Source organism: Notolepis coatsorum, assembly GCF_963971535.1.
Source record: "Notolepis coatsorum genome assembly, chromosome: 6".
In the NCBI taxonomy this organism is placed as follows: Eukaryota; Metazoa; Chordata; class Actinopteri; order Aulopiformes; family Paralepididae; genus Notolepis; species Notolepis coatsorum.
In genome coordinates, this window is record NC_140170.1 from 154,007,923 (window position 1) to 154,031,697 (window position 23,775).

The following is a 23,775-nucleotide window of genomic DNA, read 5'->3' on the forward strand; positions in this document are numbered from 1 at the left end:
GTTAGTCATCTTCACATTGACCCCCTGCTACCCTAACAGTTAGTCATCTTCATATTGACCCCTACTACCCTAACAGTTAGTCATCTTCATATTGACCCCCTACTACCCTAACAGTTAGTCATCTTCATATTGACCCCCTGCTACCTTAACAGTTAGTCATCATCTTCATATTGACCATCATCTCTTCTGTACCCCTACTACCCTCACAGTTAGTCATCTTCATATTGATCCCCTGCTACCCTCACAGTTAGTCATCTTCACATTGACCCCCTGTTACCCTCAGTTAGTCATCTTCACATTGACCCCCTGCTACCCTCACAGTTAGTCATCTTCATATTGACCCCTTCTACCCTAACAGTTAGTCATCTTCATATTGACCCCTACTACCCTAACAGTTAGTCATCTTCATATTGACCCCCTACTACCCTCACAGTTAGTCGTCTCCATATTGACCCCTACTACCATCACAGTTAGTCATCTTCATATTGACCACCTACTACCCTAACAGTTAGTCATCTTCACATTGACCCCCTACTACCCTAACAGTTAGTCATCTTCATATTGACCCCCTACTACCCTAACAGTTAGTCATCTTCATATTGACCCCCTACTACCCTAACAGTTAGTCAACTTCATATTGACCCATGCTACCCTCACAGTTAGTCATCTTCACATTGACCCCCTGTTACCCTCAGTTAGTCATCTTCATATTACTACCCTCACAGTTAATCATCTTCATATTACTACCCTCACAGTTAGTCATCTTCATATTACTACCCTCACAGTTAGTCATCTTCATATTACTACCCTCACAGTTAGTCATCTTCATATTACTACCCTCACAGTTAGTCATCTCCATATTGACCCCCTACTACCCTAACAGTTAGTCATCTTCATATTGACCCCCTACTACCCTCACAGTTAGTCGTTTCCATATTGACCCCCTACTACCCTCACAGTTAGTCATCTTCATATTACTACCCTAACAGTTAGTCATATTCATATTGACAACCATCTATTCTGTACCCCTACTACCCTCACAGTTAGTCATCTTCATATTGACCATCATCTATTATGTACCCCTACTACCCTCACAGTTAGTCATCTTCATATTGACCATCATCTATTCTGTACCCCTACACTACCCTCACAGTTAGTCATCTTCATATTGACCATCATCTCTTCTGTACCCCTACTACCCTCACAGTTAGTCATCTTCATATTGACCATCATCTATTCTGTACCCCTACTACCCTCACAGTTAGTCATCTTCATATTGACCATCATCTATTCTGTACCCCTACTACCCTCACAGTTAGTCATCTTCATATTGACCATCATCTATTCTGTACCCCTACTACCCTCACAGTTAGTCATCTTCATATTGACCATCATCTATTCTGTACCCCTACTACCCTCACAGTTAGTCATCTTCATATTGACCATCATCTATTCTGTACCCCTACTACCCTTGCAGTTTGTCAGTCTGGAATGCCTGATGACCTCTGTGACGGACATGTTCCCTACCGTCTTTCGTAGAGGTTACCGGCGAGAGTTGCTGCTGGCTTGTCTCTGCATTGTCTGCTTCTTTCTTGGCCTTCTCCTTGTCACACAGGTGAGGGTTCACTTTGGTCTCTCCTAGCATCCTTTCTGCATTAGCGGTCTGTACAAAATGGTTTTAACCCTTTCACTACCACACTACAAAGGGTTAACCCTTTCACTTCCACATTACAGAAGGTTAACCCTTTCACTACCATACTACAGAATGTTAACCCTTTAACTACCACGCTACATAGGGTTAACCCTTTCACTACCACACTACAGATGGTTAACCTTTCACTACCACACTACAGAAGGTTAACCTTTCACTACCACTACAGAAGATTAAACCCTTTCACTACCACACTACAAAGGGTTAACCCTTTCACTACCACACTACAAAGGGTAAACCCTTTCACTACCACACTATAAAAGGGTAACCTTATCTATTGTGGTAGTGAAAGCGTTGAATTTGGTGTATTTAAAGTCTGAAAACATCTTTAACATTTGGAGCGACTGTAGGCTGTTATTATTTGAAGACACTGTCAGACATGGCGGTTTGGTCAACACAATGTTTTGTTGGGTTTCTTAGGTCTTGGGGCTTTTGGTCGACGTGTAAATAGGTTGAATTCCAATCTTTTGGACTTCCCATTCAGTGTGCAGTTTTATTATTAAATCAGGCAAGTTTTAAATAGGATCAAAGACATTCTAACACAATAGTGAATTCATAAAGACCCTACATTTTTCTCAATGCTTCATAAGGAAACAATGGAATCTTACAGAAATGTGTAACAGAAAATCTCTGAAAATGTGCAATAAAATTTAAAAGGCTATTAGTCTGAGGTAATTTGTTATATTATGCTATTTTGCAAATTAATGTGTAATTGTGAGATTTAAAATCCGACGTAACTTGAATGTTAAAGAATCCATTTCTCAAACGGCTCGTCTCAGTCCTGTTGTGAACACACTAAACCTTCAATAATTAAAGGCCCAAATCCGTGATTTTAGTTTGACACAGTATTATATCATATATAAATAATATATATCAGGAGTTCGATTTTGTCAAAATTAAAATACGTGTTTTGGTACTTTAATAACCCATCACGAATCAGAATAAAGATATTTTACTTGAATGTTTACTAATATTACAAGTGTTAGTATTAGTAGTGTTAATAACTAACAAAAAAACATTTACAGCCACAAAATAGAGTGAGTACAATTAAAAACAGTATTTATATGTTTAGTGCTTGTTTTACAGTATCCTTCACCTCTTCTCTCTTCTTACAGGGAGGCTTGTATTTTCTTCAGCTGTTTGACCATTATGTTTGCAGTGGCAACAATCTTCTTCTTCTGTCGGTCTGCCAGTCAATAGCGATTGGTTGGATATATGGTGAGTCTCCAAAATAAAAACATTTGATTTACATAGAACATACAAACAACGAGCACTACGGTACATAGAAGTTATAGAACATACTAACAACGAGCACTACGGTACATAGAACATACTAACAACGAGCACTACGGTACATAGAACATACTAACAACGAGCACTACGGTACATAGAACATACTAACAACGAGCACTACGGTAAATAGAACATACTAACAACGAGCACTACGGTACATAGAACATACTAACAACGAGCACTACGGTACATAGAACATACTAACAACAAGCACTACGGTACATAGAACATACTAACAACGAGCACTACGGTACATAGAACATACAAACAACGAGCACTACGGTACATAGAACATACTAACAACGAGCACTACGGTACATAGAACATACAAACAACAAGCACTACGGTACATAGAACATACAAACAACGAGCACTACGGTACATAGAACAACATACAAACAACGAGCACTACGGTACATAGAACAACATACAAACAACGAGCACTACGGTACATAGAACAACATACAAACAACAAGCACTACGGTACATAGAACATACAAACAACGCGCACTACGGTACATAGAACAACATACAAACAATGAGCACTACGGTACATAGAACATACAAACAACGAGCACTACGGTACATAGAACATACTAACAAAAGGGGGAGCTCCCGTAGCTCACCGCGTATCTCTGCGCTATTTCGGCGTCGGGGACAACCGTGCTCATCACGGATCTGGGGTACACGAGTTCGATTCCCGGACTCGCCGTATTTTCTCAGAGTGTCTTCCCCTACTCTATATCCCATTCAACCTGTTTCTGTCGGTCATGCTTGACCAGAAAAAGCGATAAACGCTAAAAAATGAAGTAAAAAAATAAAAATAAAAAAATAACATACTAACAACGAGCACTACGGTACATAGAACAACATACTAACAACGAGCACTACGGTACATAGAACAACATACAAACAACGAGCACTACGGTACATAGAACATACTAACAACAAGCACTACGGTACATAGAACATACTAACAACGAGCACTACGGTACATAGAACAACATACAAACAACGAGCACTACGGTACATAGAACATACTAACAACGAGCACTACGGTACATAGAACATACTAACAACGAGCACTACGGTACATAGAACATACTAACAACGAGCACTACGGTACATAGAACATACTAACAACGAGCACTACGGTACATAGAACAACATACTAACAACGAGCACTACGGTACATAGAACAACATACTAACAACGAGCACTACGGTACATAGAACATACTAACAACGAGCACTACGGTACATAGAACATACTAACAACGAGCACTACGGTACATCATATCTCATCAGATGTATCTATAAGATAAGATAAGATATTCCTTTATTGATCCCCTTGGAGAAATGCAGGCATCATAGCAGCATGGGGGAGGGGGGGGGGTACAGGTATGGGCAGAGTAATAGTAGAAGACATAAATATAGGCAATAAATTATAGTACAGTAAAAAATAAGTAATCAAAGGTGCAGATGAAGGTCTGTTTGCCCTATCAGTTATATTATACATTACAATAAATATGGTCAATAACACTTAGAATCTGAATATATACTATGAGTAAGTAAAGTATACAGTACACACAGTATACATAAGGTACCCTAACTGGTATGATATACTTCATACGTTGAGACCACCTATGATGAGACCGCCCCCAGCACTGGCCATCTATTCCACAGAGGCCCTGTGTCTGAAAATGAACCTCAAACATCCACAAACCCTGGCTGCTGGGCGTGTGCCCTGGGTTGAGCTACAACAAACCCTGGCTGCTGGGCGTGTGCCCTGGGTTGACCTACAACAAACCCTGGCTGCTGGGCGTGTGCCCTGGGTTGACCTACAACAAACCCTGGCTGCTGGGCGTGTGCCCTGGGTTGACCTACAACAAACCCTGGCTGCTGGGCGTGTGCCCTGGGTTGACCTACAACAGTGTGGCTTGTTGGTCTAAAATGTTATGTGTTTTTGATTAACCACAGAATCATTTACCCTCTAAACTGGATTAAAAATGACCCATTAACATTAGAGGTTTTCATTTACAGGCGCTGACCGTTTCTATGACAACATTGAAGATATGATAGGTTATCGTCCCTGGCCAATAATGAAGTATTGCTGGCTGTATGTCACTCCTGCTGTCTGTCTGGTGAGTGGCTTTGTGTTCTTATTCCCTCTATAATATTTGTCTGTATTTTCATTTACTTCCATGGCACCTCAGCCCGTTGTTCTGCATGTTTTTCCACTATGGATATGTTGTGATTGATTTTAAGTTTTGTTTTATTTGTCACATATAAGATACATGTACATTATAGTGAAATGCTTGGTTCTGTTCTGTATGACCCTCCTAAGATTGTGCTTCATACAGTAAAAGAAAGTTCAAAGGTTAAAAAGTAAGGGCCAAACACTATACAAAATATACAATATACCAAACAAGAATTTACAAAATGCAAAGAACAAAATGCTAAATGAGGTAGAAGAGGTAGTGCAAATGTGTATGAATAAATAGATCAAATATGGTGTAATGTTTAAAAAGTGTTTAAAGTGTCTAAAGTGAATGAATGTTTAAAGTGAGTGTGGAATGGGGAATGGACGGGTTAATGTTACAGTGACTACTCGTATTGACTGTGACGTTTCCCCAGTCAAGAGTTGGTTTTAGAGAGTATTTATATTAGGGGCGACAGTGGCCCGGGAGGTAGAGCAGTCGTCTGGTAATCCGGAGGCTCCCGGTTCGATTCCCGCTCCTACCGGGCAGTGTGTCGAAGTATTGTTGAGCAAGACACTTAACCCCTAACTGCTCCCGATGAGCAGGTTGGCACCTTGCATGGTTGCCTCCGCCGTGAATGTGTGAGTGAATGGGTAAAATGTCAGGAACAAATTGTAAAGCGCTTTGGATAAAAGCCCTATATAAATGCAGCCATTTACCATTTATATTAGATTTGGATCAAACTACATTTGTGCTAAAGTGACACTGTCTTTGGTTTCCGTCAGGGTACCTTCATAATTTCCTTGACGAGATACAAGGCCCTGAAGTTCAACAAGTTCTACGTGTACCCAGACTGGGCCTACGCTCTGGGCTGGTGCCTCGGACTCTTCTGTGTGTTGTTGGTACCTCTGTGGATGGTCTGGAAGGTTTCTCAAATGAAAGGGCCAATTTTACAGGTAGGAACTCCTTATTAAAAGAGAACCATTTGTTGCACGTGGGTGTCATCCTTACAGCCTTATGATGACAATGATGAAACTACAAGTGTTCTTTTTTCTCTGTGTATGCGTTTAGAAAGGAACTGTTCACTTTGTTTAAAAAGCCTGTCTGATTTCTCACAAACCGAGAGTCATTCCAATCCAACTCAAGTTCCGGTCTGAAAGGCACTAGCACCGGGTTTGCTTTTGAGATATTGAAAGTAGAAATCGTTAGCAGTTGTTAGCATGATGTTTGACTATAAGATGTGAACATCTGGAGACAGAGGGTAATGAGACAAGACAATACCTTTTGGATGTTTTACAATGAATCAGAATAAAGAACCACTTTTAGGTCTGTTCTCTTTATTATTATAATAAAACACAAGATACTTGTGCCCTAATGATAAGGATAAATGATCAATCAAGAAACCCAATCTCCAATGTGAGCTCCAGGTATTGTCAATGCCGATGCTACATGCCCTAAGGCTACCACACGGCCCACAATGGCCACCACAATCCAAAATGTATAGCTAGGCAGCGAGAGCCAGCATATCACCAGGGTTATCAAGTGGGCACCTCCCTTCACTGGTGTTTCGTCAAGTTAGGCCCACGACACCTTGGAAAGGCTCAATGGTTAGTTCCAGTGTCCCAGAACCACCCCCCTCCATGCTAGCTTGAGTACATTGGAAACTAGCAGATTGCACTGAGTGGAGCAGACCTCCTCAGCTAAATGACCTCCAACGAGGCCCAACAATCTCCCCACGTCGCCGTTACTTTCACATGCAACATTTTACTGGGTAGATGACAGAAACAAGAGCTGCTGATATTGCCAGTCTCAACAGACCCAGGCTATAAATCCATATGGTGCTGCTAAAGGAAAGGTCATGGGGTCAGCAATAGTTTTCTTCCTCTTGGGGTCATGAATATGCACAGCACATTTCATGGCAATCCGCTACTTGTGGAGATGTGTCCCAGACAGACACACACACGCACGCACGCACACACACACACATTCACGCACACACACACACACACACACACACACACTGACTGACTGACTTAATGTACTTAATGCCATGTAATGTAATTATTATAGACTATATTATTCAACAACTATTTTCTCTTCTTCTCCATTGGGTTTGTTTAAACACCGACTTATTTCCACAGAGGCTAAAACAGCTTTGCCAGCCTGAGAACAAGACCCCCAGTGCAAAGCAGACGCCCGAGCGGTGCCCTTTGAACCCAGACACCCCAGTTCCTGCCACCAACGGAACTGGCAAGGGAAGTGGTGTCATTGAGATGGAGATACAAGTATGACAGATGGATATTTTTTTTATGTTTGAAATGTGATATTTTATTTCATCTTTTGTATGAAAATCTTTTTTTCTTTTTTTAAGAAATCTGGTTTTTACAACTGTTTCTGTGGGCACAGCATTTGTGTCATTGTCATAATATCATTTGATATGCACACATTGACTAATTGTGAATTAAAATAGTGTTACATTGTTAAGTGCTTATGATAGGAATTGTTCTCTGAACAGATGTAATGGTGCCGGGGCAGAGGTCCAGTTTGTGGTACTGTTTGTCAGCAGATTTTGTCAATGATTGTTGGTTCCCCAATTTCAAGTTTAACCCCTTCACTACCACACTACAGAAGGTTAACCTTGTGTGGTAGTGAAAGGGTTAACCTTCTGTAGTGTGGTTGTGAAAGGGTTAACCCTTTTGTCATGTGGCAGTGAAAGGGTTAACCCATTGGTAGTGTGGTAGTGAAAGGGTTAAAGTGCAGGCGAGGCGTAAAGACGGGTCTTAGTGAGAACACCGGTAGGTAGGACCGCGATGTTGTTATGGCTACATGATTCTAGAATGTCTGAAGCGTCGGGTCAACCGTGATGGAATCATCAATCATTACTGAATTTGACTAAGCTAGAAGTTCTCATCTCTCTGGAAAAGAGCAGAGAGACGAACACACTCTCAGTAAGGTGTTACAATTGTAATTAACATGGAAGTTGGTTAAAGTCCCAAAGGAATTCAGCAAAGGTATGAAGGTAATGCCATGCCTTGTGCTTCAACTTTTGGACTTAGCTAATAACTAATAATATACAATGCAATCTCTATAATGAGCACTTACAAACAGTCTATTATGCTAATACAATTTATAAATTTTTAAAACAACATTTTATTGTCTTTCATGACACGGGCCACTGTAGACATTGGTAGTAATGTTCACCTTGTGGGAGCTTTGATTAAAAATATATAATATTATATCATAATATAAAATAGTATAGTATAGTATAGTATAAAAGAAATTATACACATGCAGGCAGTGGGGACCATGGAGCACATACAATATAGATTATATACAGTATAGGTTATAATACAGTATAGGTATCCAATAAAATGTTAAGTTATAGAAACAAAAAATGCACATCCCTTTAAAAACTGTTTGAAAATAATGTTTATGACAAATAGCCACCCTGGTCCCAGCTGCAGTGACATGCAGTTCCTGTGAAGTGGTTGGTTGTTGATTAACTTAATCTTGGAGTTCTGTAAGATTTAAGGATGAACTGAATGCTGCTGTCAGGTGTTTTTGTGTTGTTGTTTAAAGGAAATGCTTCCGTTTGCTTTTTGATAGTCACACTTTTCATCCCATCTTAGAATTACCGCCATTTATTGTGACTGTCAGTACGTTATTAGAGTACAATAAGCTGTTCTGTTTCCACGCTAAGTCAGGAAATAAATGATCATAACTAGGTTCACTCTCTCAGGTATCCAGACATAAAAGAGGTGATACTCAGGGCACCTTTAGGGCAACTCTGGTTATTTAATCACTGATCATCTTGTTGACAGGAAATATGCGACTGTTTTTTTTTGCCATGTCTTAGTTTTTGCGTATTGCTGGGTGTGTTGCCCATGTACACTGGATAGGACAACCAAAGTAGGTAGTATGTGGATTTATAGCAATATTAATGTGTAGGGTCTTAACAGATATGTAGGACAGCCAAGCTATCTACGTGCTTTCATAGTAACAGTAATCTAGTGTAGGATCTTAACAGTTAAGACAACCAAACTACATATTATATTAGTAACACTAATCTCTCTGGCCACACTGTGAAGGGGATTTGTATTGGCTGAGTTCAAATGCTGTTGAATTTTGATTGGCTCCTAAGTTCAAACGCTGTTGAATTTTGATTGGCTCAGAGTTCAAATGCTGTTGCTTGCTTCTTGCCCACCTTTTATATAATTTTTTATTTTCATTTTTTTCTACTAAAACTATTATTTATTTTGCTCTGTAAAGTGTCTTTGAGCATTCGGAAAAGCGCTATACAAAATTGATGTATTATTATTATTGCCCCACCCTATAGGTCTATACAATGATGAGATAGACAGGAACATTAAAATCCCCAAATTGACCCTGCCGTTTAGCCAGTGACACCAGTCCCTCTGTTTTGCTACGAGTCTTTGAACGTCATTAAACACAAGGTCAACTTCAGCCCACCGTCTGTGAAAGGATCCATACATGTGTTTTGTATTAGCATGATCGGTCAGCAACTCGGAAACTGAAAAACTGCACGTAGTGCAAACGTGTCTTTTTTTTTTTAAACTTCATTTTTTAGCGTTTATCGCTTTTCTGGTCAAGTATGACCGACAGATGTAGGGTGAAACGGGAGAGAGAGCAGGGGAAGACATTCGGCAAATGACGGCGAGTCCGGGAATCGAACTCGGAGTCAACCAGGTCCATGACGTAGCGCGGTACATGGTGTGCTACTGGAGCACCCAGTGCAAACGTGTCTTACGCTGTAGCTATACCTGTATGGTGGACAAACAAGTAGTTAACCCCCCTTGCACGAGTGAAAATAGTGACTTCACTTTGTCTTGTATAGTTTATTATGAAAGAAACTCACCCTTTGTATTGTATGCAACCTATTGTCACATATTATGTTGTCACATGTATAGTATATCGTCACATATACACTATAGCATGTTGTCACATATAGTATATTGTCACATATAGTAGTGGTAGGCTAGCGTAACAAAGAAAAGTCATTTTATATCACACAAAAGCTTATTTTATTAAAAAAAGACGAGGAAAATCACAGTACAAATTGGAACATAAACAGCATTTAGTTAATTTGGTAGACTTGTCCTAAGGATTTTAATATCGTCGCCTGGCCGGTCCTGAGTGTTGGTCTCCACCATCCCGATGCGGTTGACCACTCCGATCCCTTGGCACACTCTCCCGAAGATGCTGTGCTTCCCATCCAGCCACTGAGTGGGTCCGAGGGTGAGGAAGAACTGGCTTCCGTTTGTGTCTGGTCCAGCGTTGGCCATCGCCAGAATACCTGCACCTGAACAGACCAAACAACAGTCAGTTTTGCGCTTCCTTTAAAAAAGGAACACGCCAACATTATGGGAAATGCGCTTACCGTCTTCTCCAGTCAGACGAGAAGATGGATACCAATTTCCTCTCTGTGCGTTCAGTAGAAAGATATTCGGCTGCAGGCTAGCCTAGCTTAAGAGTTTTTGGCAGCTAGGCTATTGGTCCATATCCGCTTCCATTAATTTGAGCTAAGCTAGGCTAGCTTGCAGCTTTCTACTGAACGCACAGAGAGGAAATTGGTTTCCAGTTCCTATAATGTTGGCATGTTCCTTTAACTTTTCAGTATTATACATAATCGAATAGAGAATCAGTAAACATGTCAGTGAATTTTTTGTTTCGTTTATTGGCCCAATATAGACATAATGTATGTTTTCAATTATTTCTATACAACCTCCTTGAATATTGTGTGTGGATGAGTGTGAAGTGAGAAGAACGAGTTTCATAGGCCAATTATCCATGTAACTGAGCAACTTAAGAGCACAAAGCCTATGAAACTCATTATAATGTTTAATACGATGTACGGTTTGCAATTATTTCCTCAGTAGATCATACAGTATAGACAGGTGACATTAAAAGGAAAACACAATACAAGTCATTCATTGTGGCGGCTTGTAGCCCGACACCTTACCAAGACACTTTTATATATTGGTTTTTGGTTTTTAAATTTAATTCGTCACCCATCTGTATGAGAACACATCTAGGGTTGCAAGATTTTGGGCATATTCAAAGGTGGAAACTTTCCATGGGAATTAACAGGAATATATGGGAATTTACAGGAATAAAATGGAAATACAGGGTTATTTTCAGAGGCTGCATTTACCATGTCCTATGCAGATAGACAACATAACCTTTTACCATCATAAGCACCTATCAGACATCATTGAAATTCACTATTTACTTGAACTTTAAAAGGAGACACTTCACCTAAAACGATGCCGATTTATTTAGCACATAAACTCACAGGTATATAGTACCAAAACTGTAAACCGTTTTGCACACATTAATTTAGTTAATAGTTGACAGTAATTGTGAGTTAATTAATTTCAATACGTCCTCCAGTGATGTCATCAGAGGCCACTGAATTCTTGTGTTGTCTTAATTACAGCTCAATGTAATTATGGACATGAAAGAATAGCAATTGTATTCGCTATTGCCACTTTTCCATCTATCATTTCATTGAGCTGAGGGGTCAAACTAATGTCAATAACGATCAAACTAAGTGGCTGTGTGCAAAAGGCTTTTGAGTTTTCCAATATGTGTGAGATTACGTGCAAGATAAACAGCATTGTTGTGAATTCAAAAAAAATAAAAAATTATAAATACAAAAAGGGCTGTTGACCACTAGGAGCTGCCAGCCCAGTACAACCACATTCTGACACTGTTGACCACTAGGAGCTGCCCAGTACACCACAAGGAGTTGCCCAGTACAACGACACTGTTTACCACTAGGAGCTGCCCAGTAAAACCATAGTCGGACACTGTTGACCACTAGGAGCTGCCCAGTACAACCACAGTGTGACACTGTTGACCAGTAGGAGCTGCCCAGTACCAGTCGACCACTAGGAGCTGCCCAGTACAACCACAGTCTGACACTGTTGACCACTAGGAGCTGCCCAGTACAACACTGTTGACAACTAGGAGCTGCCCAGTACAACGACACTGTTGACCACTAGGAGCTGCCCAGTACAACCACAGTCTGAGACTGTTGGCCACTGAGCAACTCCACTGGAGCAGTTGGGGTTAAATACCTAGCTCAGGGGCACTTCAGTGGTTGGTATTGAAGGATGGCATCAGTGTGCATGTGCAAGATCCTGAGAATCATCTACAGGTGATGGATGAGTGCTCTGAGCAGGCAGAGGGTTGTAATTCTACTGACTTCTCATTAAATGCAATGCTGGAAATGACCTGTACAATGAATGTTCAGTGCAAGGTTGCAACTCAACTTAAACATTAAATGGTGATATTTTAACCAAAATATATTTTAACTTCCAAAATGAGCTAATTTAAAAAAATAAGCTATGATCTTTATTGAAATTGGACAAAATGTTCCTGAATTCCCAAGCTCAACTTCCCATGGAAAATTTCCCAGAAAGTTTGCGCCCCTTAGCAACCCTAGACACATCTGACACTGCAAGCTTCTTACTTTGGTAAATAACATGTATCGTTGTTTTAAAGGACATGTATCATGGTTTTAAAGGACATGTATCATGGTTTAAAAGGACATGTATCATGGTTTTAAGGACATGTATCATGGTTTTAAAGGACACGTATCATGGTTTAAAAGGACATGTATCATGGTTTTAAAGGACAAAAACACTTGTCTCATTGGAGCGTATCAGAGCCTGGTGAGAGGACGTTTCTCACACCTAACAATAAAGCTGTTATTTTACACGTCCAACACTATGACCTGTTGTGTACCAATTCATTTGGTTCCACTTTTATCGAGTTATGATCAGGTTATTATGATGTCACACATTGCCAGTGGAATTATGAAAATTAAAACATAAAAAATAAATCATACCCTTGATATTCTTTCCTCCCATTTCTTGATCATTTCCTGTTTGGTTCTGGTATCAAAGTCAAGGTATAGGCATCAACACCAGTACCAATGTATCAATGATGATGATGTAACTAAAGTTCGGTGTGGAAGTTATTGCTAGCTATCGAAGGAGAAGGAGGGCTACAAAAGACAACACAATCCTTTTTTGTGAAATCCATATTATAAAGAATTAAATAAATAAACACCAACATGAGCCTACTCCCAGTGTAGTAACTCACCTGTGAATTTCAGGTCAGGATGTAGTTCATCTTCAAACTGTTTACCAAATATGGAGGCACCACCTCGGCCTGTAAGGAACACAGAGATCACCACGTTACAGATCAGCCGTCCGGCGAGAGGTTAGGTGTCTGAAGGATGAGACGGGCGACTTCAAACACGACAGAGACGACGTTTAAAAAAGGGAACGACAAATAGGATATTTCAAGAAAGGTATTCGTTATTCCGCAGGAAGGCTAAGTTGGTATTTGTGAACATGTATCACCCTCACCTAAAGACAACCCTCAGGTTTGTGATGTCACCTGAATGTAGAATCTGGAGCCGCTCAATGGATAATAAATGTGGCACTGACTATATGGTGTAAAGAAAACCAGGTGTGGACTAGGGCTGGGCAATAATGTGTGGCTGCACTTCCTGGTTCACGAAATTTTGATCCAAGTGTAAAACTTAAGACATTGCAGATCAGATCGGGCAATTGTATATCTTATTTCTCACCCAAAATGTTGTCTGAAACATGTTTTAGTGAACCTTTTAGGTGGAAAAAGAGTTTGAGCGAGCTGCCATCTTGACAAACGGAAATAAAAAAAATTATTGCAAGAGTGAACTATAATAAACATCAATAGACAATGTATATGCCAAGAGTAGACTATTGTGTTACATACATAGTGATGTATATATTAACACTTGTTATTTGGACTTAGGCTATAGACTTATTGATAAATTAGTAGGGTAGTAAATGAATGCATTATTAATGCTGCTCACCTTTTTTTTCTTCTTTTTTTTTATAATTTAGAATAAAACATACAAAAACAATAGTATTCACTTTTTAGAAGAGGAAAAACTACACTTTTCTTAACATACTCTACTACTTAAACCTTTGTTAAATTTGTATATAGCTCTTTTATCCAAAGCGCAATTTGTTCCTCACATTTTACCGATTCACTCACACCGACGGCGGAGGCAACCATGCAAGTTGCCAACCTGCTCATCAGGAGCAGTTAGGGGTTAAGTGTCTTGCTCAAGGATGACTGCTCTACCTCCCAACCCACAGGTAAAATGGCACTAAATGACAGTTGAGGATAACTAGTAACCCGATGAACTAGTGACCCACCTGTGCCTGTAGGGTCTCCGCCTTGCACCATGAACCAGTAAGGAGTGTGAATCAGGGCACGAAATTAGAGCCTGCCACCCGCCATTGGCGACCAGATTTTAGGTTTGGTGAGTGCCACTGAGAGGTCTGTCTGCCATGTGGCGGGTCACAAAATAGTAATGTAAAATAATTAAAACTGCAGTGTGTTTTGGTCTTACGACAGGCCTAATTTGTGGCTTGTTTACCGATGTCACATCCACTACTCTTCTGTCCTGACTGCCCGTGGCGCCTGCTTGCACTGTAGGGAGCTAACATTAGCTTAATAACTTTAAATGGGTTACAAATAATGTGGAACTATGGAAAGAGTAAGCCGACCGCTAAAAAGAAAACCCACCACGGCAGCGACCACCTAACAAAATAACGTTTCGCAGAGCTTTTCCTATCATTTCATTATAGACAGACCACAGACCATGAGCTGACTAAGCTAAGCTAATTAGCATTAGCTGCTAACCCTGGAAACGCTCAAAGCACAGTCAGTGAGTCCACAAAACCAGTTCCATTAGTGAGGAAAGGGGTTATATTAACGAGGCTTGACAACAGGGGTTCAAAGATAACTTCACATTTATTGGCTATTCGTTTCTTAATTACCGTAATTCCTCTAATAGTAACCCTGTTTTGTTTCAACTGTAGCGGGTACCCGGCTTGTATTAGGAGGAGGCATGTATAAGAGAGAGGCTTATATTTCAAATTTTCAAACAGATCATAATGAATAAATCAACATTTTGTGTCAGTTTGAACCCAGTTCATTTATTGAAACCAAGAACTGTATGAAATACGGTAGTAAACAGTGCAATTACAGGTGGTCAAAAAAAGTTAAAAAAAGTAAAATAGTGCAATCACAATACTGGTATAATAATAATAATAACTTCATTTTATACAATTCTGAGGTAGGCTTACTCTCTTGGTAAACATTAACACCATACCATTATATGGTATTTACTGCACAGGCAGGCCAGCATATAACAATAACAAAATAATAATAAAATTTAAATAAAAGATATGGTACAGTATTAACTATAACAGCATCAATGCAGCTTACATGAACAAAACAGTGCAACAGTGATCAATTTAACTTCTGCAAATTACAACTTCAACTGAGGGGTACTACATGTACTGGGTTCATTTATTGAAACCAAGAACTGTATGAAATACTCTAGTAAACAGTGGAATTACAGGTGGTCAAAAAAGGTAAAATAAAGTAAAATAGTGCAATCACAAATCACAATACTGGTATAATAATAACTTCGTTTTATACAATTCTGAGGTAGGCTTACTCTCTTGGTAAACATTAACACCATACCATTATATGGTATTTACAGCACAGCCAAAAAAAATCCTACAGCTTAATGGGTAGTTAACAAAACAGTGCAACAGTTTGTAAAGTGAAATCACCTTACCTTGATGCTTTACTAAAAGAATTACATGTCATCCGACTCAAATCCGAGGAATTCCTCCCCCGAGCTACTAGTACTGTCCTCATCATCCAGTACAACAAGTTCGTTGTTAAGCAGCTCCTCTTCATCTTCCTCTTCCTCGGCTGCGAGCCTGTTCTCCTCGTCTTGCTGTCGGAGTTGGGCCAGGGCCTCTCGACCTGCGGCACAGAGCACCCAGTCCACAAGCAGGCAGCGGGCGGGGGCTCTTGGGTTACCTCCGGTCGTGTACGTCTTGTCTACGTCTCCAGCCATCCACTGATCGTAGGACTCGTGTAGACTCGCCTTGAAGGGCTGATTCCACATAACATCAGGTGCTTGGACATATTTTGTGCAGCCTCCCAGAATCACCGCGGTTGTCATCCTGTAGCCTCTCAGTTCGGCTTTGGTGGCGACACTGATGTGGCAGCGGTACGCATCCCACACCAGGAGGCGTGGGGTGAAACAGAATTTCCCCACCACTGACTTGAGCCAATCTGTGGTAAGATCATCATTCATCCAGCCATTCTGAGATGTGGCGACCACTGCTTTGGAGATCTGTTCATTCATTGCCTTCACTTCACGAATAGCCCCTTTGAAGACTATATACGGCTTGAGTTTAGTGCCGTCAGCCTTGGCAGCTAGGACAACGGTGAGATGGCTTTTCTCGTGTCCTGTTGTTTTCAGCGACACACTCTGTGACTCTGGCATCAATAGTAGTGGGAGACACCATATCAAACCAAACGGCAGTCTCATCCATTGCAATTATGTCCTTCTCTAAAATCCCTTTAGAGCCGACAGCCTTGCCAACGTAGTCAACAAATGAAACTAGTTTATCCGTGAGTTGATCTGGATCTTTCTGCGCCATAGTGGTGCGTCGTCTCAGCGACAGGCCATTGCGTTGTAGAAATGTCTTCAACCAACCTTTACTGGCCACAAACGCCTTGCCTCCATCACTCACTGTTTGGTAGATTTCCAATGCTTTTTGTTGAATCTTTTTGCGCGACACACTGTTGCGTTTGTCACGCAACGCATATATCCACTCAGAAAGTAGTGTCTCCATCTCCTCGCTCACTTTTTTCCCCTCCTCCAGTTATGCGGGCTCTTTTACCGTCAGCTGCTTTCAGCTCAGGCTTTTGTTTTTTCCAATAGCGGATTTGTCTAGTATCAACGTTAAAATGCTTTGCAGCTTTCTCTCCCGAATGCGCCGCCGCATACTTCAAAACTTCCTCTTTAAACTTAATGTAGAACTTTCGTCTCTGTTTAACACTTTGGTCGCCATGGTTAAATTCATAATTTACCATCCCTAGCAAGCTCTATTTGTCTATGGAGAAGTTCCCCTTCTTTGCAGGGCTATAACTTTTTTAATTGTATTGCTAAATTGACATTATTATGGCCCATTCAATGTCCTATATCTATTGTTCAGGGTGTAGCAACGTTATACTTTTTCATTCACATATTCATACTAAAATACGGTCTAAAGTATAAGTATGTTTTTATCGTTTTCTGCAGCTTTCTCCAGAACTTGATTTATAGCCCTAAATGCATTATATTGATGATCAAATACAGTTTGATAGCGATCGGTGCCAGATAAAAAATGTCAACTGCACGTAGTTCTAGAAGTTACTACGTATGATCTGATGTTGACCGGATGGGCGGGGGTCGTTTATAATTCCGTGGGCAACGTTATATCATTCATCTAGTGTGGGTGATATGATCATTAGAGCAGTTAGTAGAGGACATTAGAAAATAACGCTGAAACTCACCGTAGCTTCCTCGCGCCGTTGGCAGATGAGCGTGGAACAGAATTTTTTCTATTATGGGATGGAGAGATACCCGATCCATTTCCAGGTTGTATAATAGTATATACGTCCAAATCATGTTGTTTGTCGAGTTATTGGCAACGGATCGCTATGTATTGTGTCGAGCTCGAGTCCCGGGACCTATAGCGAGTGATCGGACCAAATTGAAATGAGCACCAGCTTCTACATCCTGTTTCTCCCCTGGGCGATCCCCCGATCGGCCACCAGATGGCGCTCTTGAACCGTTAGAGAGTTGAGTGGAGCTCAGCAGTATATCTCAGGTCCCCGGGGGAGAAATATGAATTTTCTATAACGTGATATCAAAGACGTGTTACGGCGTCTTCGGCAGAATGAGCATGGCGGGGAAAGACGAGAATCGGCGTCTCCGGCGATTAAAGTGTTAATGGGTAACGTTTTCACGCTACCGGTAGCCATGCTTGCTCTGTTGTTGTTGTGTAACTTGTGTAACGTGCGACCCGTGACGAAAGTGAAACTCCGTTGAGGGAAATACCGTAATTCCTCTAATATACGTGAAACCCGGCTTGTATTAGGAGGCCGGCTTATAATTGCTTAGCTCAACAGCGCACCCGGATATTAATAGAGACCCGGATTTTAATAGAATAGAGGTTACTATTAGAGGAATTACGGTATATCGCTTCATGCATCGGGCATCCAGGCTCCGTGTGTTGTTGACATCCTAGTCTAGTGTGTGTGACATCATCAACTGTCGACGGCAACTCACGGGAAGGGAGGGTCTCTCTCTCTCTCTCTCTCTCTCTCTCTCACGCGCTCTCTCTCTACGTTCAATATGATTTAAAGCCAAACGTTACACTATAAATACTAACTATAGTTGATAAACATTTCATTTCATTATCTGAAATATTCTAAAATCATTAAGTCTGCTATAAGCCATTATCCCTTTGTGTGTGATTATTATTTTCTCACAGTCAAAGTCAAAAAGAAAAACAGAAACAACACGTTTGTCATCGGTAGTAAATCAATGAGATTGTGGACTCTGATGAGGACATGATTGAGGAGGTTTAAGTTAGGTTTATAAAACCTTCACATTTTATTATGTTCTGTTAAATCCTGCAAAGAGGGTAGAGTGAGGAGTCTGATGATGTTTAACAGTAGGTTACAATTTAAGCTTAAGATTGAATTGACATGTATTGATTAATCAATCATCAATGAATATATTAAAATAATTTGCTTAAAATTTTACTCTGGCCTTATTTAAGTGTATTCTTCAACATAATACCCTATCTACTTGAAATTTACTGATATTTTTTATATATATATATTAATATATATATATATATATGCGACACAAAAATGAGTTTTTTTTGGCTGGTAAGAAATATGCTTGGCGGGTAGATTTTTCCCATCTACCCGCCACTGGCCGGTGAGTCAAAAAGTTAATTTCGTGCCCCGAGTGTGATGTATGTGGCTGTGGGTGTTTGACTACCTCACCATTCCTACTCCTGCCCTCTAGGGGGAGGGCGAGCACTTCTTAAGGTGACAGCTCAGGCCGCTTTGGGCGTTGTTGTTATGGCAATAAAGCTAGCTACAGCCATGGTCTGTGGTGCCTGTGAACAGCGTATTCCGTGTGATTAATATGCTACCATTGTCCGGGATCACATATATAATACCTGTAGGGTCTCCGCCTTGCACCATGAACTAGTGACCCACCTGTGCCTGTAGGGTCTCCGCCTTGCACCATGAAGTCTTTGATTATCCTATGGAACTTGGTGTTGCTGTAATATCCCCTCCTGGACAACTCAGCAAAGTTTTTGCAGGCTTTAGGGGCATGTCTCCAGTACAGCTCCACCACAAGTGTCCCCATACTGAAATAAATAACAATACAAGGCAGTTAGGGGGCTGCAACAACCAGGTAGCAGCAAGCATGACAGACAGACACAATCTCAGATCTCCATCCTTGCCTGTAGCAAGTGAGCCTCTCAGCAATAATAAACCAAATGAAAACAATAGCTAATGACTATAGATATAAACTCCTCAAAAAAAGTTTGGAAACTTTATTTCTGTCAATTATTCCTCCCCTTTAATAATACCAATTGGTATTGTATTTTATATCTTTGGAAAGGGTGATTAGTCACCTTTACAACGAGGTACAACATGTAAGGATTGTGCATTCGTGGAATGAGCAACACAGCTAACCGTGTGGGTAGCGGCCCAACATTTTGCCAAAATCCCCTGCAATATTCTTCTGTTGGTATTCACTCTCATTTTGAGCTTCAAGTGCTGGCAGGTGTATCAGTGTATGCCAATCACAGGTGTGTGACTGGCACCTAATTGACAGCACTTGGTTGTGTGCATGGGTCCTGCAACTTTGTTGAGTTTGTGTCTGCTCCAAACATAAACATGCCACATTTGTCTCTTCTGGATAATGGCCCATGCAATAGGGCAACTGGAAGCTGGTGTTCCGGTACGCCGAGTGGCAGCATTATTTGGTGTCAGCCCTGGTACCATTTTCAAACTTAGGACCAAGTTATGTGAGACTGGTGAAGTCAAAGACAGACTGCGAAGTGGCCATCCCAGGAAGTCTTGCCCGAATTTCCCCAAGGGGATCAATAAAGGAATATCTTATCTTATCTTAACACTTTAGTTGCCAAAGGACGAGTTTAGGCGTCCTTCCCCGCCATGCTCAAGTTGCCGAAGACGCCGTAACTCGTCTTTGATATCAATATTTCAAAAATCTGTGATCGGAATCATATTTCCTTTCCGGGGCCCTGAGACACAAGTGTGATCTCCTCTCAATCCTCTAGCGGTTCAAGACCGCCATCTGGTGGCCGATCGGCAGATCGAAAAAACGGATGTTACCTTTAACCCGGCAGGACTCACTCCATATGTGGTCCGGGCACTCGCTAATGTTAGAGAGACTCAGTCTTCACACAGTGAACATCGATCGCTGCAAATAACTCGAAAAAACAACATGATTTGGACGTATATATTATTATACAACCTGGAAATGGACCGGGTATTTCAACATCCCATAATGGAAAACTGTCTACCCCACGCTGATCGCCCAACGGCCCGCGGAGACTGGGGTGAGTTTTAGCGTGTAATATTACCGTGTTCGACACTAACTGCTATGATGAACATTTGACCCACATTAGATGAATGGTATAACGCTGCCCACGGAATTATAAACGCCCCCTCGCCCATCCGGTCAACATCAGATGACGTGTAGTAACTTCCAGAAGTCCGTCCAGTTGGATTTTTTTATATCGCGCCGATTGCTATCAAACTGTATTTGATCATCAATATAATGCATTTGGGGCTATAAATCACGTTCTGGAGAAAGCTGCAGAAAGAGATGAAAACATACTTATACTTTGGATCATATTTTAGTATGAATATGTGAATGAAAAAGTTTAACGTTCATACACCCTGAACAATACATATAGGACATTGAATGGGCCCTAATAATGGCAATTTAGCAATAGAATTTAAAAAGTTATAGCCCTGCAAAGAAGGGGAACTTCTCCATGTTAAATAGAGCTGGCAACGGATGGTATATCAATCATGCATTTAACCTTAGGCAATCAAAGTGTTAAGACAACACCTCAAGAAGACCGGTTGCTGCACAGATCGTGTGACACCTTTCAATGGGGGCAGTGTCATGGTGTGGGGCGGTATCTTTCTCACAGGCAAAACAGAACTTGTCATCATTGAAGACAATTGCAGTGAGATATCGGAATGAGATTCTGGAGCCAGTGGCGATCCCATATCTCCGGAATCTGGGACCTAACTCCATCCTCCAGGATGACAACGCTCACCCTCACAGAGCCAGGATCATCACAGAGTACCTCCAGAATTTGGGAGTGGAGAGGATGGAATGGCCTGCCGTGAGTCCAGACCTCAACCTAATTGAACACTGGTGGGATCAGCTTGGGCGTGCTGTACGTGCCAGAGTGACCAACGCAACCATGTTGGCTGACTTGCGACAAATCCTGGTTGAGGAATGGGATTATGGGATGCCATCCCAGAGCAGTGTGTGACCAGCATGAGGAGGTGCAAAGCTGTGATCTTCCACATGCTACTGAGGTCCTGGACCCTGACAGTGTAAAATTAATAAAGTGTAAAAATTGCCAATGTGTTGTTTTTTCCCCTCATTACTGTGGGAGAGTGCAATCAGCCAATCCACCAAACAACTCAAAACGAGAGTGAATACCAACAGCAGAAGAATATTGCAGGGGATTTTGGCATATTTTTTGGACCGCTACCCACACGGTTAGCTGTGTTTCTCATTCCACGAATGCAATCCTTACAAGTTGTACCTAGTTGTACAGGTGACTAATCAGCCTTTCCAAAGATATAAAATACAGTACCAATTGGTATTATTAAAGGGGAGGAATAATCGACCGAAATAACGTTCCAGAACTTTTTTTTTGTGAGGAGTATAGATAATAGCTGTCTTTACAGTATATCGGACAGTAAACAGGATTCCTGCAGGTTTCAACATGTTACATTTTAAGACCACTTTGAATCGAATTGAATACATATTTCACGGCCATACTGGCAAAAAAAAGTATAAAGGAAAATTACTAGTAGTAATTCCATAGGTCTTGTTGGGGGGGGGGGGGTAGGCTTAACGTACTGCTGTTACAAAGCTCTCAGAGCTAGCTTAGATACAGAGAAGGTATCGCAACATAGAATTAACCTTCTAATCATTTTAAGACATATCAAAACCGTATTTAAGACATTTAAAGACTTTTTTAGGCCTACAATTATGATTATTCAAAACGTTTTAAGACCCCGCGGTCTTTAGTAGTCAAACGAAACAGGGCTACTCTCCTAGCTAGCTGGCTAACAGCCGAGCATGCATTCATTCACTTTCAGGGCAGCTTTATTATCCAGCGAATCAAACTCACGTCGTCTCCACGGCCACCGTGGGAGGCTGCCACGAATCTGGTGGTATCCCTGTCATCACTATTACTGGGGCTAGTTTTCAGTTGTATACAAAGTACGTTCTTTATTATGTTCACATCAGTAGCCACTAGCCTAACGAACCTAAAGTCCTCCTCAACGACTGTGAACCGGAAAGGGAAGTGGTGGTGGTCAATATACGTCACGTACCGTACAGTACCCTTTAGAACACCGTACACGGTTTGCCTGCCCCCTAGCGGACAAGTAAAGACATGTTTAAGCGGATCGTTACCATAGAATTTTTTCACATTTACATTTGGTCATTTAGCAGCTGACGCTTTTATCCAAAGCGATTTACAAGTCAGCAGGAACTCCAAGAAGGGTACAACTCTTACAGCTGAGTACTCCTAGAACCCACCTCACCCCTGCCCACTTTGACAACCTAGGATGGCTTAGAGTAGACGACAGAGTACAGCAACTTGCAATGGGCCTGGTCTACAAGATACACTACACGACCAAGGTACCCATGTACATGTCAAAATACTTCCCAAAGGTCAGTGAATACCACAATCACAACACCAGAGGGAGCTCCACAAATCATGTTAAACCCAGATTCGGCTCAAATAAGGGACTAAACACGTTTCGCAATTATGCCACATCAATGTGGAACGCCCTACCCAAAGCTGTAAAGGAATGTGGATCACTACCCACTTTCAAAACCTCTCTCAAGGGACACCTACGGGAGACTGCAATTCAACACTGGCCCCTGTAAATATCCTAACCCAACCCCCTCCAATGTACAGTCATTTACCTAGTATGGTTTTGTCAATAGTCCAATGTACAATTTTGTTTGTTTGTACAGTGTCTCCCCCCCCCCCCCTCAATGTACAGTTTTGCTTGTATATACAGTGTGCCCCCCCCCCCCCCCCAACCACCTCCAATGTAGATTACCCAGTATGGTTGTCAATATCCCAGTGTACCCAACCCCCCCCCCACCCAACCTCCTCCAATGTACAGTTTCTACGTCAAATGTATATACTCCCTTTTCCTGACTCCTTCTGTATCACAAACAGTACTGTATTTGCAAATCTGGTATGTCATAAATGTATAGATGTAGCAGTACTGACTATCTGTATGTCATGTATGTCATATATGTCCTGATGAATTGAAAATGGGGGACCCTGATGTAAACAAG

At 41.2% G+C, this 23,775-nt stretch overlaps 2 protein-coding genes across 2 annotated transcripts in view; one reads left to right on the plus strand and one right to left on the minus strand.

Annotated features, from left to right (window-relative positions):
• Positions 1-8,419, plus strand: part of slc6a11a (solute carrier family 6 member 11a) — a 45,737-nt gene extending 37,318 nt beyond the window's left edge. Inside the window, exons 10-14 of the mRNA XM_084317757.1 lie at positions 1,478-1,615; positions 2,827-2,929; positions 5,047-5,147; positions 5,990-6,160; positions 7,346-8,419. Coding sequence (XP_084173883.1) covers positions 1,478-1,615; positions 2,827-2,929; positions 5,047-5,147; positions 5,990-6,160; positions 7,346-7,495 — 663 coding nt within the window. The 3' untranslated portion in view covers positions 7,496-8,419. The remainder of the gene's footprint in view (positions 1-1,477; positions 1,616-2,826; positions 2,930-5,046; positions 5,148-5,989; positions 6,161-7,345) is intronic.
• Positions 8,420-10,222: 1,803 nt separating this feature from the next.
• Positions 10,223-22,749, minus strand: ppil1 (peptidylprolyl isomerase (cyclophilin)-like 1). Its single transcript, XM_084317759.1, has 4 exons — positions 22,586-22,749; positions 19,383-19,537; positions 13,335-13,403; positions 10,223-10,524 (listed from the first exon to the last, which is right to left on the minus strand). The coding sequence occupies exons 1-4, from the start codon at positions 22,639-22,641 to the stop codon at positions 10,304-10,306; spliced, it is 501 nt and encodes a 166-aa protein (XP_084173885.1). The 5' UTR covers positions 22,642-22,749; the 3' UTR covers positions 10,223-10,303.
• Positions 22,750-23,775: the final 1,026 nt, after the last annotated feature.

What these genes read in the sequence shown, in the direction of transcription:
- ppil1 (XM_084317759.1), bottom strand. Translation starts at nt 22,641, where the DNA reads ATGACAGGGATACCACCAGATTCGTGGCAGCCTCCCACGGTGGCCGTG. An exon ending in ACGGTGGCCGTGGAGACGAC is followed by an intron (nt 19,538 to 22,585) that starts GTGAGTTTGATT and finishes TATTTATTTCAG; the next exon opens with TATGGGGACACTTGTGGTGG. An exon ending in TCCTGACCTGAAATTCACAG is followed by an intron (nt 10,525 to 13,334) that starts GTGAGTTACTAC and finishes TGGTCTGTTCAG; the next exon opens with GTGCAGGTATTCTGGCGATG.